General features: G+C 43.0%; 1 protein-coding gene across 1 annotated transcript in view; it reads left to right on the forward strand.

Moving 5' to 3' along the window:
* The window catches only part of Ezh2 (enhancer of zeste 2 polycomb repressive complex 2 subunit), a 63,207-nt gene that overhangs the window by 39,534 nt on the left and 4,535 nt on the right, over window positions 1–19,138 (forward strand). The window contains exons 7-15 of the mRNA XM_051152454.1: window positions 1,659–1,761; window positions 2,223–2,386; window positions 7,386–7,477; window positions 8,904–9,144; window positions 10,153–10,322; window positions 12,005–12,099; window positions 13,122–13,162; window positions 13,574–13,699; window positions 14,677–14,855. Of these exons, the coding sequence (XP_051008411.1) occupies window positions 1,659–1,761; window positions 2,223–2,386; window positions 7,386–7,477; window positions 8,904–9,144; window positions 10,153–10,322; window positions 12,005–12,099; window positions 13,122–13,162; window positions 13,574–13,699; window positions 14,677–14,855 (1,211 nt within the window). The remainder of the gene's footprint in view (window positions 1–1,658; window positions 1,762–2,222; window positions 2,387–7,385; window positions 7,478–8,903; window positions 9,145–10,152; window positions 10,323–12,004; window positions 12,100–13,121; window positions 13,163–13,573; window positions 13,700–14,676; window positions 14,856–19,138) is intronic.

Here is a 19,138-nt window from a genome sequence, read left to right on the forward strand (position 1 = left end):
TATGGGCCTCTTACATCATCTAAAAAAGTATCAGCCTAGTAAGATGGCTCAGTGGGTAAAGGTGCTTACCGCTAACCTGCTGAATTGAGTTTAAGCTCTGGAGCCCACACTGGAAGAAAAGAACTGACTCTCCTAAGTTGCCCTCTGATCTTTACATGAATACACACTGTGGCATATATACACCCATATAAGACATGTGGTGTTTTTCACATTTATTTACATGTATGAATAGAATGCAATTTCTCCCCCCACCTTTGTTGTTGTTAAATGTTATATTTTAGTAGTATAACCAAATATATTCTCTGTAGCATTTTATTTTCCACTACAGCTTTTTTGTTTCCTTTGCCTAGCAAAAGGACATAATCATCTTTATAATAACATCATGTATACTATATATAAGTTGTATTCTAACTTCATATGGACCAGCTCACTCATCCTTCCAGAGCTCTACAGTGTAGGTGTTGTTATCAGATCCAGTGTGTATGGAAGTGGCTTAGAGAGGCTGAAGGCTAAGGAACTTACTTAAGACTGCAGTATTGGAAAGAAGTAGAACCTGAACCCCAAGGTGATACCCAGGTCTGACTGCAGCATGTGCTGTTGCCTTTGCACTTGGGAAGGGTTATTAGTTAACAGTCATCCCAAGGCAGAGCCCATCATGCCTGTCCTCTTGCTCAGCAAGCCTACGTAAGGCAGCTTAGTAGACAGAGGGAAGAATTGCAGTTTTAGAAGGCATGCATTCTTTATAACAGAAACATACCTTAGGGGTCAACTAGGTGATTGGTAGGCTCTCCCAGCTTACGGGCAGACCTGAAAGTGCAAGTGCATTAGTGATTAGCTCTGACACAAAGCTGCTAGTTGCAAATAATCAAACCTGAGGGATCTGTCTTCCAGTGCTCTTAAAACATCTCATATTTGATTATAGTTGTCTTTCTGTATTCCACAGGCTTTCCCATTAGAAGTAAGTGGTAGAGGGTTTGGTGACATGCCTGTAGCCTCAGGGCTTGAGAGGAGGAACGGCAGGAGAGTCAGAAATTCAAAGTCATCTTCAGCTACATAGCGAGTTTTATTCCATCTTGGGCTACACTAGGGAGACCTTCCCTCCCCTCCCCAAACAAAACAGAAAACAACCCCCCCACCCCCAAAACCCCAGCCAGTCATAGTGGGTCATGCTTGTAATCCTAGCACTTTGGAGTCAGAGACAGGAGAATAGGAAAGTGGGCTGGTGAGAGATGGGTCGCTGGGTCAGTGTGCTTGCTGAGCAAGTCTTGAGGACTTGAGTTTGATTTCTGAATTCCACTGTAGGAGGAGAGCATTGACTCAGAAAAGTTGTTCCCTGACTTTCACATGTGCACGATTGTGTGTGCACACATCTGTCTTCCCTAAGCTAGATGCACACAAGCACATATACATGTATACACTAAAAATAATGAAATAATCATCAAAGATTTGAAGTCAGCCTGCTTACTAGCTGCTGCCAACTAAGGCCACAAGAGACCTTGTCTCAAAGATGGCTTGCACCCCACCAACGCCCCCTGCGAATGAACCAAAGTTGACAGTTTCTAGGAAGAAATCGGCTTTGTTGAGCTACTGTGATACAGAGGAAATGAAATTGACATGTGTTTTCTTCTATCTCTTCCCTTACTGCCATTCACTGTTAGATAAAGAAAGCTGCCCACCTCGGAAATTTCCTGCTGATAAAATTTTTGAAGCCATTTCCTCAATGTTTCCTGATAAGGGCACAGCGGAAGAACTAAAAGAAAAGTAAGAAAAAAAATTTTTTTTAAATTTGGGGTCGGTCTTGGATGTAATTCATCATTTGGTTTATTTCAAACATGATCTCTCACTCTCACATACACTTTTACTACGTATTTAGAAAGTATTTAGTGCATATAGACTATATATAAGTATTCATGCAGTTTATACTAGAATATTGTAGGAAACCTTTAATGGACACTGGTAGAGATTTTTATATTTTATTCAAAACATTATAGCCACCTTCTGTGATATACCTGGATTGTGCTAATGAGCTTGAGTCTTGCTTTGCCTTGCATGGTACATGATTGGGTCTTTGTGTAGATCACTGTAGATTAGATATTTCTAGTTGTGTTTTAGATAGTAAACATTTTTAAAAATACAAACCCATGGAAACCTTTTAGAAACTTTATTTTCAAAACAGACTTTTCTTCCTGATTTACTTACATGTTTTGTTTGTTTGGCATCAGATATAAAGAACTCACCGAGCAGCAGCTCCCAGGTGCTCTGCCTCCTGAATGCACCCCAAACATAGATGGACCAAATGCTAAATCCGTTCAGAGGGAGCAAAGCTTACATTCATTTCATACACTTTTCTGTCGACGATGCTTTAAGTATGACTGCTTCCTACATCGTAAGTGCAATTATTGTACGTTTTCATTTTCTACTTCTGTTGTTGAAATATGTGTTAAAGCAACTTGAAAAGTGCTGTCATTTACCACAATTAGAATGGACTGGGCAGGCTTATAGCAACGGTTAGAACTATGTTACGTCCCAGTGCTGTTATTTGTACATTGTTTGGGGATTCCTCTGGCATATTTTGTACACATTTAACTCCAATTACTGCTTCCCATTAACTTGGAGTCTTCACAGAGCTGTTTTATAATGATATTATATCATGAAGGAGCTCAGAACTCTGCAATATTGCTGGTATTTATGAACAAGTTCTTGCCTGGTGTTAAAATATTTTTTCCTTTTGATCCTTTGAGTAATTGCTTCATAAGTACTTACATTTTAATAGAAGCAAAACATAAAATATTTTTAGTGTCAGTATAAACCCTGTCCCCCCCCCCCCCAAATTTCTAGGAAATGAGGATCCTTAGTAGAATGTCTAAGTAACTAGAATTTATTTTATGTTTTTTTGAGACAGGCTCTCACACTCAGTATGTAGCTGAGGCTATCCTTGAACTGCTGACTCTTGTCATCCTTCTGATCCTCCTGCCTCAGCCTCCTGAGTGCTAGAATTACCAGAGGATACTACCATATCCTTCTAAAGCTGGAATTTCCTCTAGGCTGGTGTGTGGGGTTTGTTTGTTTTCTGTAGTACTAGAGATTGAACCCAGGACACAGCCTCATCCCTGCACACTCTCCCACTAAGACACAGCCTCATCCCTGCACACTCTCCCACTAAGACACAGCCTCATCCCTGCACTCTCTCCCACTAAGACACAGCCTCATCCCTGCACTCTCTCCCACTAAGACACAGCCTCATCCCTGCACTCTCTCCCACTAAGACACAGCCTCATCCCTGCACTCTCCTCCCACTAAGACACAGCCTCATCCCTGCACTCTCTCCCACTAAGACACAGCCTCATCCTGCACTCTCTCCCACTAAGACACAGCCTCATCCCTGCACTCTCTCCCACTAAGACACAGCCTCATCCCTGCACTCTCTCCCACTAAGACACAGCCTCATCCCTGCACTCTCTCCCACTAAGACACAGCCTCATCCCTGCACTCTCTCCCACTAAGACACAGCCTCATCCCTGCACACTCACCCACTAAGACACAGCCTCATCCCTGCACTCTCTCCCACTAAGACACAGCCTCATCCCTGCACTCTCTCCCACTAAGACACAGCCTCATCCCTGTACTCTCTCCCACTAAGACACAGCCTCATCCCTGCACACTCACCCACTAAGACAGATCCCTATTCCTGAATCTTTCTGAAACAGAGTTTCTTTATGTAGCCCTGGCTGTTCTGAAACTAGCTGTAGACCAACTAGCCCCAAACTCATAGAAATCCTCCTGCCTCTGCCTCCAGAGTGCTAGGATTACAGGCATGTGTCCCCAACACCCAGCAGCATTACTTTTAAGCACATACTTTGAAAATGTTTGCATTGTATTAACACTTTCTCTAGTTAACATAGGGGGCTTTTCTGTTGTAGTTCGTTGTGTTTATATTGCATGGTCATACCTTTATGAGCCATTGACTCTGTGTATAGTGCCCCGTACTACTTTGTCTTTTTGAGACACTGTCCATACCTTTTTTTTTTTTTTTTTTTTTTTGAGACAAACTTTCACTATGTAGACTAGCCTGTCCTGGAACTTAGAGATCCACCTGTCTCTGCCTCTTGAGTGCTGACATTAAATGTATGTGCCAGAGTACCTGGCGAGTGGTGCTCCGTAGACCTACATCTGTCTCACCTATTTAAATATTTTTGCTTTACTGTTTATATTTGTTGCTCTTGGCTGCTTACGTTGAGTTACATACATGCATGCATACATACATACATACATACATACATACATACTGGCTAGAAAATATTAGAAAGAGAATGTGTGTGTGTGAGAGGGAGAATGGAGGAGGGGCATCAGAGATAGAGACATTATAGTGGCTTAATGATCTTAAGTTGGCAATGCTTGAAGTAGGTTCCTAGCCTTTTAGTTGCATCTCCTTGTGTTGACTGCATTCCTTATCTGAGGTGATGCTTTGGTAGTTTCAGTAGCTTGTAAGTTGGCTTATTTTCTCTCTATCCATCGAACAGTGAATGAATGTCTTAATTTGACTTGTCAGTATTATTTTTAATAGAATTGAAGTAGTTACATTTCAAAAAATTAGACTTTCGAGTCATCAACCGCCTGTGGTTCTGCACGTTCTTCAGTCTCTTACTCTTTGCATGTTGACCACTTGTAGGAGTCTATGTTAATCACTGTGTACTGCAAATAGAAGCTTCTCTGATGACGGTTAAGAAGTGCATTAATTGAAGGGTTTAATGGTGCTATTAGGAATTGGTTCGCTACTATCTCCGTTGGCAGAATAATAGTATGAGGTTCTCTCCTTCCCTAGGGGCCCACGACCTGTCTAGCCACAGATTCTTGGCCCAACAGTGGTGCCAGATATAGTTATCATCTTGTGAAGTGGGACTTAATTCCAATCAGAAAGTGGTTGGCTACTCTCTGGTGTTCATGACACTGTTGCAGCAGTGGCACGTCCTGCCAGGCTAGTCCTTATTGCATTTTGTAGTATTCACAAGATGGTGATTACTTTTCTCTTTCATTAGTGTCATAGCACCTTCCCGCACTGTGAATGCTAGCCAGTAGGGATGGAGCATCCAGGTCAGTGCCAGCTCGGTATCTTCATGTTCTGTGACTCAAGTATGTGATGTCTTCAGCAGTGGCCTGTAATGCTTAGGAGCCTATGGTACTTCACTGGTCAACAACTCCAAAAGAGATCTCCTATTCCTACACCTGGCTTTTGATTTGTTAGCCTGTGGTGTCTACTGGAGGCTTTGTTGACACATTAGAGAGTAACTGTGTAGTGACTCTGTGTGGCTTTTTGGGGGGTGGTGGTGGTGATAAAAAGTCTTATTTGTTATTTATCCTTCCTGCCTTATTTTCTGAAGCAAGATCTGGAGCTCACCTTTGTGTGTAGGTTGATGGGGTAGCAAGCCTCTGGGAAGCTCCCCATCCCTGCTACTCTAATGCAGGCTCATCCTGCCACACTCAGCGTTTACAGAGGTCCTCACGCCTGTGCAAGCATTCTACCTACTGAAGCAATTCCCCTAGTCCTGACGTTAGTTTTCTCGAAATGACTTGTGGAAGGTTTGTCTGAGAAAAGGTCCATAAATTCAAAGAAGGAATTAAATTTATCATTTGGCTTTTCCCACTCTAAGACCATAAACTCCTTCCTTTAAGCTTTTCTTTTTAACTTTTTAAAAACTTTTATTTTTATTTTTTTACATTTATTTACTTTTGTGGTTAAGGGATGTACTTGTGGAGGTCAGGACAAGTTTATGAGTTCAGTTCTCTTTTCTCATGTGGGTTCTGGGGATTGAACTCAGGTCATCAAGGTAGATGGCAAGCGCCTTTACTGGTACACTGAGCCACCTCACTTGTTTACTTTTCTTAAAACAAAACAAAACAAAACAAAACAAAATTTAACCCATATAGACTTGAGTATCTTCCTGTGTAGAACTTATTCTGGTATGAATATGAATCTAACTTTTCACCCTTCATTTACAAAGTTATCTAAATTCATGGAGAAGTTCAACTCGTTCTCTGTTTTGAGGTAGAGCTTCTTTTATTGCTTATTATCAATGCATATTTATTTCTCAGTTTTATCTTTTGTCTGTCTGTGAGCCTTTATTTACAGCGTTGGTTGAGTGTCTGATTTTTGCATGTGGGCATACATGTTGGCACATGTGTACCATGGTGTACCATGGTGTAAATGTGGAAGTCAGCTTGTTGGAATTGGTTCTCTTTCCACCATGTGGATTTTAGGGATTGAACAAAGGTCATCAGACTTGATAAGCGCCCTTAGCTGCTGAGCCATCTTGCTGTCCCTTTTAAGTATATTTTAAGAATAACTTATTTTGAGCTAAAGCAAATTCAAAACACAGCAGAACATGTGGTGTTACTATCTATAATCTCAGCATTATTTAGGCAGGGGCAAGATGATTGACAGCCTAGGCTACATACAAAACTTTGGTCAAAAGTAAACCAAAACAACAAAAACCCTAACTATTAAAAAGGCATGTTTGTGACATCTTGGGAATTTAACTCAGTGGTTCAGCCTTTGCCTAGGTAGGCCTTGGATGGATTTCTAGTACTTCAGGGGAGAAGAAAAAGGTCTTTCCAAACAAGACTACCACCAAAAAGCCCACACAATTCTGTGCATATTACTTATTTTTAGCCAAACTAAGGTCATTTTCATCCTCTGTAATTTTGACTAGTTAGTTTTAAGCATTAGCCTTTTCCATTCCATGAACACACCCTAGAACTGAGTTCCAGCGATCGGGATCTTCTCTAGAGTTTTTACAAGTTGAACTATTTTCTACTCCATGCTTAATAAATTGACCTTCTTCTAGAAATCAAGTAACACGACAGGGCCTGGTGGTACACATCTAGGATGTGTATGTGGTACACATCTGTAATTGTAGTACTCAGGAGGCAAGGCAGGAGGACTGCTCTGAGTTCAAAGTAGCCTGGGAAAGACACCACCCTCTTGTCTCATTCCTCCCTGCAAAAAAACTCCTCACACAGAGGAGTTGTAGATGGCCACAATTTTTTTTTTTTTTAATTAAATTAGGAAGTCTGGTTTCTTTTTGCACTATTTTTTTCCTTACTGAAGAGAGTAAAGACTCAAGTAAATGTTTGTAGTCATACTTTATGCCCATCAATCATACTTGCAGGCAGAAAATAAGAATTATGAATCATTCCAGAGCTTATTATGTTTTTTCCTTTCTTGGAGGTTGGAGGAAAAGTGGAGGGTACCCTGTGATAGACGACAGCAAGCTGTTTAAAGTAAACTATATATGTGAAAGATACTAGTGGATTTTCCAGCGTTTCTGGGGAAATGAAAAAGTAAACTTTTTGTAGCCATATTCAGATACTTTGTGTTTATTTTACAGCCTTTCATGCAACACCCAACACATATAAGCGGAAGAACACAGAAACAGCTCTGGACAACAAGCCTTGTGGACCACAGTGTTACCAGCATCTGGTGAGATTGAGTGCTTTGTTACCGCGGAGGGCTCTTAAGAACTTTGGTGGAGGTGGTAAAGCCAGCGCTAATGCTGTCTGCAACCATACTTACATTGGCCATATGACAGGCAGTGTTCTCACCCTCGTTTCTTTCATAGCTGTGTACTGCTATGTACAGTGTAGTCTATTAATCTTGTATTACTCTTTGTTTATCTGTGTTATTTCTTCAGCAACATTTCATGGTCCTTAGGATCAAGGACTCTCCACAAAGTTTACGAAGCAAATGAGGCATAGATAGCCCACTTAGACACCAGACACTCAGTAAGCGTGCAGACGTTCCTAAGCCTTTCGCATGGACGTATCCCTTCTGTGACTGTCTTAGGCTACTTATAGTTTAAGCTATACCGTAAATCCCACAGATTTTTTTTTTTAAAGTGATAGAGATTAGGAGTAAGAGATTAGGAAAATATGAGGCAGGAAAGTTGTTTTTTACGGGTACTATCTTATTTTTTACCATTTCCCCTCTTCGAACCAAGCCACTCCTACCTAGGAACTAAGTGGGTATATATTGCCTGTTGGATTTTGGACAGAAGATTCAATGAATGGCACCTACAGAAGGTATCCTATTTTTAAGCAATTTGGTTTTTGTAGAGTGAAGTATAAAACTGTTGGCTCCTTTCAAACTTTTCCCTTCTATTACCACTAAAAAAGTAAAAATTAAATAAAGGAATTCTTGAGCACTGTTTTATATTCTTTATAAGGCAGAACTTTATTGGCTCTTCTAAAATGTTTCTGTGGTCTCTTACAAACCATGCTCTTACCATTGTTTTATACTTTCTGAGATTGGATTGTGATACTTCAGAATGCAAAAATGTAACCCATATCTTGTTCCTAAAAGTCCTTTCATGTCTTCCTGTGGCTTTGCATCCTTCACAGGAAACACTATTGGATGTTTTAATAGTAAGACCGGGAGTGACTAAGTCATGCATGTATATGTTTTGTGTCCTTGTATTCTTTAAATAGTACCTTTAAAGAGGTGTGTATTATTTTAAGCTTTGAAATAGGAAATCTGATTTAACATACTTCAGTATGTGAGTCTTTTGATAGAGATTCTCTTTTAAATGTACTGTATGTATCCGAAGAGAAAAATACCTTTATTATTCAAAATATTTCTAACTTATTATGTTTTAATTTGACATATTTTACAAATTCCCGATGTAGAACTGTCTTGCCTGATTTTGCATCATTAGAGAGAATATTGAACCTATTTTTATATTTCTGAGATCTTGAAACTATCAAAAGCAGACAAAAGGTAGTTGGGTATGTGATAATGGATACTTGTGGTAGATTCCTGACCAACCTGTGTTATGCAATGTTGTCTTATTCTATTCCATCAAAATAAGATTTAGAATGTTACCCTGATGCCTCCATTTTTCATTTTGCAGGAAGGAGCTAAGGAGTTTGCTGCCGCCCTTACTGCTGAGCGGATAAAGACACCACCTAAACGCCCAGGGGGCCGCAGAAGAGGAAGACTGCCAAATAACAGTAGCAGACCCAGCACCCCCACCATCAGCGTGCTGGAGTCAAAGGATACAGACAGTGACAGAGAAGCGGGCACTGAAACTGGCGGGGAGAACAATGATAAAGAGGAGGAGGAGAAAAAAGACGAGACGTCCAGCTCCTCTGGTAAGACACCTGGGGACTGGGTGTTATACTGCTTCATAGGTTAAGGGTTTTCAGTGTGTGTAGGTGCAGAAGGCTGGTGGTGCAGGCGGGGTGAGCCGTCTGCTGTGGGTGCTGGGAACCAAGCTCAGTTCCTCTGCAAAAGCAGTGTGCGCTCCTAACCACACAGCCTTCTCTTGGCCCGCCCTTCTCTCCCTTCCATGGCCAAGACTGCAGAGTTCTCTCAGTGATGCACAGCTGGATTGTTTGTGCTGGCTTCCCATTACACCGCCTGTCATTCTTGACGTCAGGGTTACTGGAAGATCTGATACAGTTTGATCTTTCTGTTTGGATCATTTTCCCCTACTCTGTCTTTCTTTGACAGAACATGGTGGAACTGAGATAGATTGGTTTTCCTCTTGAGGACTGATGAGTCATTTCAGTTAGAGAGAAATCAAATGCTAGTGTGGAGTTTATATTTTATTGATAGAATTCTAGTTCTTTCAGCTCTGAACAACACCATAAATGATAACAGACCCCATTTGTGTATATTTGATAAGTCTGTGTTAAAGGGAGTAGAGCTTGGGTTCTGTGAGGGGTGTGATAGGATCTTTCTGATATTGTTTCTAACCTTACCTTGAAATTTACCTGTTGATATTGTTTTAGTTCTGTGTGTGTGTGTGTGTGTGTGTGTGTGTGTTTGTGTGTGTGCGCATGCACGCGCGCTGTGGTGTGCATGTGAATTCAGAGAATAAGTTCTTGGCCCATCTTGTTTGAGACAAGATCTTTTGGTTGCTTTTGCACTGTGCACACTAGGGTAGCTGGCCGTGCATTTCTGGAGAGCCTCCGGTCTCTCCTTTCCTTGGGGGAACACTGGGATAACATGCTTGTGTCACGTGTCTGACTTTTATGTGGCTGAGAGGCTTGAACTCTGGCTCTCATGCTTGCATGATAAGAGCTTTTACCCACTGAGCCATCTCCCCAGTCCCTTAATCGTCATTTCTTGACTAGTGTTAACATTTGGTTTTGTAGAAGCAAATTCTCGCTGTCAAACACCAATAAAGATGAAGCCAAATATCGAGCCTCCTGAGAACGTGGAGTGGAGTGGTGCTGAAGCCTCAATGTTTAGAGTCCTCATCGGTACTTACTACGATAATTTTTGTGCCATTGCTAGGCTGATTGGGACCAAAACATGTAGACAGGTAAGAGACTTACATACAGGGATGGTGTGTGTTCACTGTCAGCACAGAGAGACTTACATACAGGGATGGTGTGTGTTCACTGTCGGCACAGGGAGACTTACATACAGGGGATGGTGTGTGTTCACTGTCGGCACAGGGAGACTTACATACAGGGATGGTGTGTGTTCACTGTCGGCACAGAGAGACTTACATACAGGGATGGTGTGTGTTCACTGTCAGCACAGAGAGACTTACATACAGGGATGGTGTGTGTTCACTGTCGGCACAGAGAGAGACTTACATACAGGGATGGTGTGTGTTCACTGTCAGCACAGAGAGACTTACATACAGGGATGGTGTGTGTTCACTGTCAGCACAGGGAGAGACTTACATACAGGGATGGTGTGTGTTCACTGTCAGCACAGAGAGAGACTTACATACAGGGATGGTGTGTGTTCACTGTCGGCACAGAGAGAGACTTACATACAGGGATGGTGTGTGTTCACTGTCAGCACAGAGAGACTTACATACAGGGATGGTGTGTGTTCACTGTCGGCACAGAGAGAGACTTACATACAGGGATGGTGTGTGTTCACTGTCGGCACAGAGAGAGACTTACATACAGGGATGGTGTGTGTTCACTGTCAGCACAGGGAGACTTACATACAGGGATGGTGTGTGTTCACTGTCAGCACAGAGAGACTTACATACAGGGATGGTGTGTGTTCACTGTCAGCACAGGGAGACTTACATACAGGGATGGTGTGTGTTCACTGTCAGCACAGAGAGAGACTTACATACAGGGATGGTGTGTGTTCACTGTCAGCACAGAGAGACTTACATACAGGGATGGTGTGTGTTCACTGTCAGCACAGAGAGACTTACATACAGGGATGGTGTGTGTTCACTGTCGGCACAGAGAGACTTACATACAGGGATGGTGTGTGTTCACTGTCGGCACAGGGAGACTTACATACAGGGATGGTGTGTGTTCACTGTCGGCACAGAGAGACTTACATACAGGGATGGTGTGTGTTCACTGTCGGCACAGGGAGACTTACATACAGGGATGGTGTGTGTTCACTGTCGGCACAGAGAGAGACTTACATACAGGGATGGTGTGTGTTCACTGTCGGCACAGGGAGACTTACATACAGGGATGGTGTGTGTTCACTGTCGGCACAGGGAGACTTACATACAGGGATGGTGTGTGTTCACTGTCAGCACAGGGAGACTTACATACAGGGATGGTGTGTGTTCACTGTCAGCACAGAGAGACTTACATACAGGGATGGTGTGTGTTCACTGTCAGCACAGAGAGACTTACATACAGGGATGGTGTGTGTTCACTGTCGGCACAGAGAGAGACTGGTTTTCATTCTCTTCATCTTCTAAAAGAATTCCCCCCTTCCCTTTAAGAAAATTAAGTCAGCAGTATTCTTTAGCTTTTCTTCAGAATTTCCCCAGTTTAGAATTCAGTTCGGATGTGGCAGATTTAAATAAATAGAATTGGAATTTGGCCAGACTCTAGATTTCCCCCCATTCCCAACCTGATGGAACAATAGTGATTTCTACTGTGTATCTTACCCCCTGTTCTATATACCTGGTAGTGTCATGGGAGAGAAAAACATCTCTGTAGTGTGCACAAGCATGCCCTGGTTCCCTTAAACCACACTGTCCATATTACTTTGCCTCTCATCTAGGTGTATGAGTTTAGAGTTAAAGAGTCCAGTATCATAGCACCTGTTCCCACTGAGGATGTGGACACTCCTCCGAGAAAGAAGAAAAGAAAACACCGGTAAGTGCTGAGGAGCCTTCAGAGATGCAGTGAGATGGGTGCTGTAGGCAGGGCTTCTCCCAAGAATAGGAGTCAGTTTTCACTTAAATGATTACAAAGAAGGCTCTAAACTGCTGTCATAGACTTACAGAAATCTCATTTCTCCCTGATGTATGCTGGTAACTTTTTATATACAGTCACTTCAGCATATTTGGTATATAAAGGCATAAAAAATTTTGGTTTACCACATTCATTTTGATTGAGAAAAGCATCCTGCAATACAGGCTACATAAATAGTTCCGCTAGCCAACTGGTGTGGAGTGCTCTAATATACGTTCCTGCTGTGCTTACTGGGACCTGGATTTTCTAAGTGTGTGCCTTACACTCTGATATTTAAAGTGAGTCTCCTCCAAGTCTGTGGCTATTATCGCTCCTAAAGACTTAGAGTGAGTACAGAATGCTATGTAGTGCCAGGAAAACCATGATTGGACCCTGCACCCTCAACCCACTCACTTTTTTTTTTTTTTTTTTAATGAGAAGTGTAGTTGAGTGGGTAAGGAAGCAGTTAAGATTATGCTCCAAATATTTTATATTGGCTCATATTGTATGTGTTGCGTTGTTATTTAAACAATGAAAACTTTTTTTAAAATGTTCACACGGGAACAGTGATTTAGCTTTTACTAGATGCTTCTGAGTTTTTTGGTTGACCAGTTTCTTACCATGAAGTTCACCTGGGTGGTTAACGATGCTGGACATCCTAGAAAGTATCTGTATCCATGTAATTCAGACAAGGTGTGCACAAGGCCTTCAGTCTTAAGCAAGCAGTGTGGACAAGGCTTCTGGGCATGGCACAGCAACCTGAGTGAGCAGGGCCCTGAGTCACGGAGCTGACAAGCCAACAGGCTAGGTAGTATACAGCTAGTCGTGGCTTCTCAGCACTGTTACAGCAAATCCCAGCCAGAGCCACGTAAACGGGACTCGGTTGGATTTGTAGCCAGTGTTGTTGCACCTTCACACAGAAGTTTGTTTTTCTGTTTTTGCAGGTTGTGGGCTGCACACTGCAGAAAGATACAACTGAAAAAGGGTCAGCATCTTCTCATCTAACGTCATTATCAGCTAAAACTTCTGTGTCCCCATTTGTTTAAGAATAGAGACTGGATTGAAGCTTTGGCTATTCTGACTGACTTGACTTCTGCTTAGCAAGTTGATTTAAATGCAGTGTGTCAGTTGACCTCCAGTTATTGCTGTTTAGAAAGTGAAATGAATTGGATGAAGGGAGTCAGTGAGAAGCAGGACTTTGGAAGTGGGGCTGAAATGTGACACCGAGTGTTTAAACGCTTGGGGGTGGGAGGTGATTTTTTTTTTCCCTCAGCAGTGTGTGCAGTATTGCAGTAAAGGCCGCTCCAGAGGTAGTGGGGGAGAATGTCTTATTAACTGTGATGATCATTTCCCATCTCCCTGGATTCATTGGCTGCGTGCTGTTATCTTTACTCAGACGGCTCCTCTAACCATGTTTACAACTATCAACCCTGTGACCATCCACGGCAGCCTTGTGACAGTTCGTGCCCTTGTGTGATAGCACAAAATTTTTGTGAAAAGTTTTGTCAATGTAGTTCAGAGTGTAAGTATTTGTTGCTTTGGTGCAATTGCATGAGAACTGAATAGGCTTTTGGTCAGCAGCTAAAAATGGTGATTTAACTCATGACATAAGGCCTGGGAGTGCTCTCTTACTGCTTGCTTAAGGGAAGCTGCTTATCTTACAAGTGTTTATTGAGCCCTTACCTCCACTGCTGAAGTCAGCCACCTGGGCAGTGTGACTGTGCTCACACACCAGTCAGGCAGAGTTGGAGTAATGGATTAGTCTTCTGTTTTTTTCCTTGGTCATTTGAATTATTGTAAAGTGGCAGAGACTGTAAGGAGAATCTAGAAGTAGCTACCCAAGTCTTTTGTGGGCATCAGAAGTAGTGAGAGTTAAGAGGGCTTTAGTTTTCAGAATGAAAGAAGTAGTCTAAGGGCAGTAGGTTTTTATAAATCACTCAAGAAAACTGTACACGGAGTTTGGATACCAGCAAGTGGATTACAAATGTGGTTTATTATGGTGGTTCTCAACCTTCTTCCAATACGTTTCCTCATGTTGTGGTGTCCCCCTACCATAAATTTTTCTTGTTGTATTTCATAACTGTAATTTTGCTAATGTTATTAATTGTAATGTATATATTTCATGGAGATAGGTTTGCCAAAGGGGTTGTGACCCACAGGTTGAGAACCGCAGCTTATTGGAATGGTCAAGGACCATGGATACCATTTACTCCAAGACCTCCCTTCACCTAGTTAATTAACCATAGGACTTTACATTCCTATGCTATTTAACAAATATGAAATAACAAAAACCCTGCAGTGATCGTTCTCAGTCGTAACAGCTTCATGTCTGCTGTCCCCGATTCCTCATCTCTGCAATGGAATAGTAAGGGAAAGGCTGCGAGGGGTCAAGTGAGTCATTTGTGTGTTCAGCAAGACATTGGCTGCATTCTGTAAAGGACTGTGTATGAGGATGATGGCTGGATATGGTGGTGATGGTGATAACATTTATCCCTGAAGGTCAAAACCGCTTTCCTGGATGCCGGTGCAAAGCACAGTGCAACACCAAGCAGTGTCCGTGCTACCTGGCTGTCCGAGAGTGTGACCCTGACCTCTGTCTCACGTGTGGAGCTGCTGACCACTGGGACAGTAAAAATGTGTCCTGCAAGAACTGTAGTATTCAGCGAGGCTCTAAAAAGGTAACTAACGGTCATGTCTGGAAACTTTCTGTTGTTGGTTTGACAGTGTCTGTGTAACTGCTGCTGTCCTCAAACTCACTCTAGCTGAGAATGAATTTGAATTTCTGATTCTCCTGCCTCTACCTTCTGGGTGCTGGATTACAAGTATGTGCTATATGCCTAATTTTATATGGTGCTGTGGATGGAACCCAGGGCTTTGTGCATGCTGGGTAAGCACTCTACCAGCAGCTGAGCTCCAGCCACAGCCTCTGGAAGATGGGGATTTTAGCTGGGAACAGGATATAAAAGTAACCTTTAAAGATTTAGTCGAAGAAAGAGAAAAGTGTCTGGATATTGCAGGTGTGCACCCCTTGCCTCCCCACTCCCCAGGGTTAAGGTCTGATCATTTGTTACCCTTAAAGACTTACTTTTGGCTGGATTCAGACTCAGGAGTAGAAGCTCTCGGTGAGGACAGCCTAACGTCTCTTGGCGTTCTGTTCCTGGTGTTTTTCTTTGGCTTCCTTCATTCTCTTTGCTGAAGTTTAGCATGCTCTGCAGCCTCCTCATCTTTCCTAGTGTGCTGATGTTGTTGCATTTGTGTTGTAGGACATGTGGACTAACAAGACATGAATCTTGGGCACTTTGGGCCTGAGCTGCTTAGCTTCTTTGTTTAGGGGCCTTCTGACAATACATTGGCAGACATCTCTGTAGAGACCTACTCTAACCTCTGTAGAGAGATTGACGAGCTTTCAGATCCTGCTAGCTATTAGGACTCTGGCCACTGAGACCATATCTGTCAGTCCAAGAATATCCTTTTCTTTAAAAAACAAACAAACAAAACACCACATTGAGAACACTCATATTGGTATCCACAAACAGATTTGCACTTTTCTTCAGTTCTCCTTTGTCTATAACAAGAATGCTCTGACTCAAGGACAGGTGCACACTTGGCTGTGAGCTAAGACACCTGGCTTCATAGGAAACCCATTTCTGTTGCCCTCACCACTGATCCAGACACACATCCATTCCACTGTTCACTCTGAGCATCTGCAGCTACTTCTGTGGGCATGACCTTCTCCTAGAGTGTATGGGGTTGACATTCATCGCCTGTTTCAGTGAGTTTCTGACAGCTGCTGGCTGGAGAGCAGATAATCAACTCCTGACACAGCTCACTGCCACCCAGGAGGCACCACAGAAGGAGCTAATGCTCATCCTTAAATTTCCCATAAAATAAATGCCTTATTGGTGGTAAGGTAAACCTGAGGTTCTGATAAGTAGCCAGCAGTCAACACAAGCAGATGGCGATGTCTATCAGAATGCACAGTCCATTCTCATCGAGGTTTTCTTAGGATCCTTTTTGTACATGGTACAAGATGAAATTTCCTCCAGCAAAGTTCTGTAGGCTTTGTTCTTGTTCTTTAATGACCTTAAAAACAGGCCAGGGTTTGTGGCGCATGCCTGCAGAACCAGCATCCTAGAGACTGAGTGAGGTAGGAGCATGTATGTGAACTGTGTCACAAGATGGGTCTCAGTGCGTCCACATCCTTAAAGCCTTAAAATGACCCACCCAGGAGCTATGAATTTGAAGCCTGAGACTTGCACATAGGTGATTTTAAGTGTAGCAGCCAGGGAGAAATCACTCAGCAAAGGAAACCTGAATGACCTGTTAACGCTAGGAATATTCAGTATCTTTCTTTAACCAGTCCTTTTAGTAACAATAGCTGGTGTTACTAACTGTTTAATATAAGCACTGTTGGAATGCTTACTGCATTTTACAGGTAAGGAAATCCAGATTCACAAGACTCACTGTCTGATGACATGGCTCAGTGGTTAAAACCCAGTCAGTACTCACATGGTGGAAGTAGAGAACTGACTCCTTAAGCTGCCCTTCGCACAGTGCACCATGAATTAAAAAAAAAAAAAAAAAAAAAAAGACTTGCAAAAAACCAAAAATCTGAGGTCTTGCTGGCCCTGCCCTCTCCACACTACCACTTCTGCCCTGTGTGTGGTGTAGGCACATCTCAAGAGCCATCACATGGTCAATAGCACCCTTTTTTTTTTAAAAGATATATTTTATATGTGTATGAGTGTTTTGCCTGCATGTGCGTATGTGCACCACATGCACGTCTGATATCCACACATTTTGGAAGAGGGTATTGAGTCCTCTGGAGCTAGAGTTACAGATGGTTGTGAGTTGTATGGGAACTGAACCCAGGTCCTTTGCAGGAGTAGCTAGTGCTCCTAATCGCTGAGCCATCTCTTCAGCCTCAAGTCACCCTAAGGAACTCTCTTTGAATCCCTGCCTTAGACAGACCATCCAGCTTCTCTTCGCTTAACCACCCCCAACCCCCCCACGCGATTCCTTGGGTCTTTGAACCAACATTATTTGTGGAAGATCTGATCTGGATTAGCTGTGCACAGTATTTCTTATATTTGGGTTTTTGGATCATTTTATTTTAGGTGGCTGTATATTCATGTAGGTCATCGGATCATAATGATGTTGTTTCTAGTTTCCTTTGGCCAAGCAACCTCTTGCTGTGTCCTGGCCCCATACTTGCCATTGTAGAACAGATGCACCGTCTCTTTAGTTTGTTCATAGAGTGGCAGTGATGCTCACGCAGACGTGTCTTCTTTGTGACAGCTTTTAACTCTCGGAACAGAGCGCTGTGAACTTAGCTTTTGCCACTTTGGTTCATTTGCTTGTTTTGACTGTTTAGCTGATTTTGTTTCTGATCAGGAGGGTGGTTGGGAAATTCATCTGACAAGGGCGTTCAGAATGGGAATACATGCGCTTGGATGACCTGGGAACCACTTTAAAGGTCACAAGAAAGTTCCGAGTGAAGCATGACAAAGAGCCATGGTGGAGTTGCCATGGTGCTGGGCGGTGGTGGCGCACAGCTTTAATCCCAGCGCTCAGGAGGCAGAGGCAGGCAGGTCTCTCTGAGTTCAAGGCCAGCCTGGTCTACACAGCGAGTTCCAGGACAGCTAGAGCTATACAGAGAAACTCTATCTTGAAAGACAAACAAAAGAGAAACGTTACCATGACTAACAGTGGTCATCTTGGCCTTCTATGGGATTGATAAGTCATGATGTCCTTTCTGGTAATTTTCTGTATCCTCATGAGGAATTGCTAGAAGACATCTGTGAAGAAAATGGCAGGGTCTTCAGAGGAGTAAACACCCATGGAGAACCAAAATGTGCTGAGGGCTTAGTGGGCAGCAGAGTGTACTTTGGGAAGTGCAGGAAAAGATCCAGAGCAGAGTTGTTGGTGTGTGCACATTAAATCTGTTTCATTGCCCAGGTATGGTGGGACATCCATATTCAAGGGCAGCCCAGGCCCGCATAGTGCATTATGTCTCCAGAACCAAAAACCAAGGTCTGGAGAGATGGCACTGTGGGTAAAGAGCTTGTTGTACAAACCTGACGTTGGTATGCCCAGCACCCACATTAATAACCAGGGGTAGCCATGCACTAATGACCCCAGTGCTGGAAGCATGGCTGTGGGACTGAGACTGATGGGCCTGGGCCTTCACTGCCAGCCAGTCTAACTGAAATGAAACAGCTCCAGGTTCAGCAAGAAAGACCCTGTCTCCAAAGGCACAAGGTGGAGAGCAATAGATGTAATACCTGAAGGTGCTCACTGGCCTGCACATGGTCACACATATGCAAGCATACATGTACACACATGTATACATTATACCTACACATACTACAGACAAATAACCAAATAAAATGTGTTTTGCCACTGTGACAAAATACCTGAGAAAGGAGCTAAGATTTGGGCTGTTGGTTTCAGCACATGGTCTCTGGCTTCTGCTGTTCCTGGCTTATGCACAGGGAGGCAGAGCGTCCTGGTAGGGGAGCATGTAGCTCAGTCCGCAGCACACAGCAGGCAGAGAGAACCCAGGAAGGGTCAGGAACAAGATACACACTTGAAAGACATAGCACCAGTGACCACTTCTCCAGGAAGAACTCTCCTAGTCTGTATCACCTCCCAAAATGCCAGCAAATTGAGTCTATCAAGAGATGGACTGTCAATTCAGAGCCCTCACATCAGTCATCTCTTGGTGATAATCACAAGCTGGGGCCTAAGCTTCCAACACTGGTTGTGAGTGAGGTAGGCGACTGAACAGAAGTAAAAGGGAAACAGGCCCTGGCCTCCCTTGCTGCAGTGCCCACTGACGCCAGAGGCTTGGTTTGGTTTTCGTTTGTCCTATAAAAGGGCATTTACCCTGAATTCTGTTTAGAAACATCATTTTAGTGGTTCTGCAGACACACTCAGCAACTTTCATCCCTGTCAAATC

Source organism: Acomys russatus, chromosome 10 (genome assembly GCF_903995435.1).
Source record: "Acomys russatus chromosome 10, mAcoRus1.1, whole genome shotgun sequence".
NCBI lineage: Eukaryota > Metazoa > Chordata > Mammalia > Rodentia > Muridae > Acomys > Acomys russatus.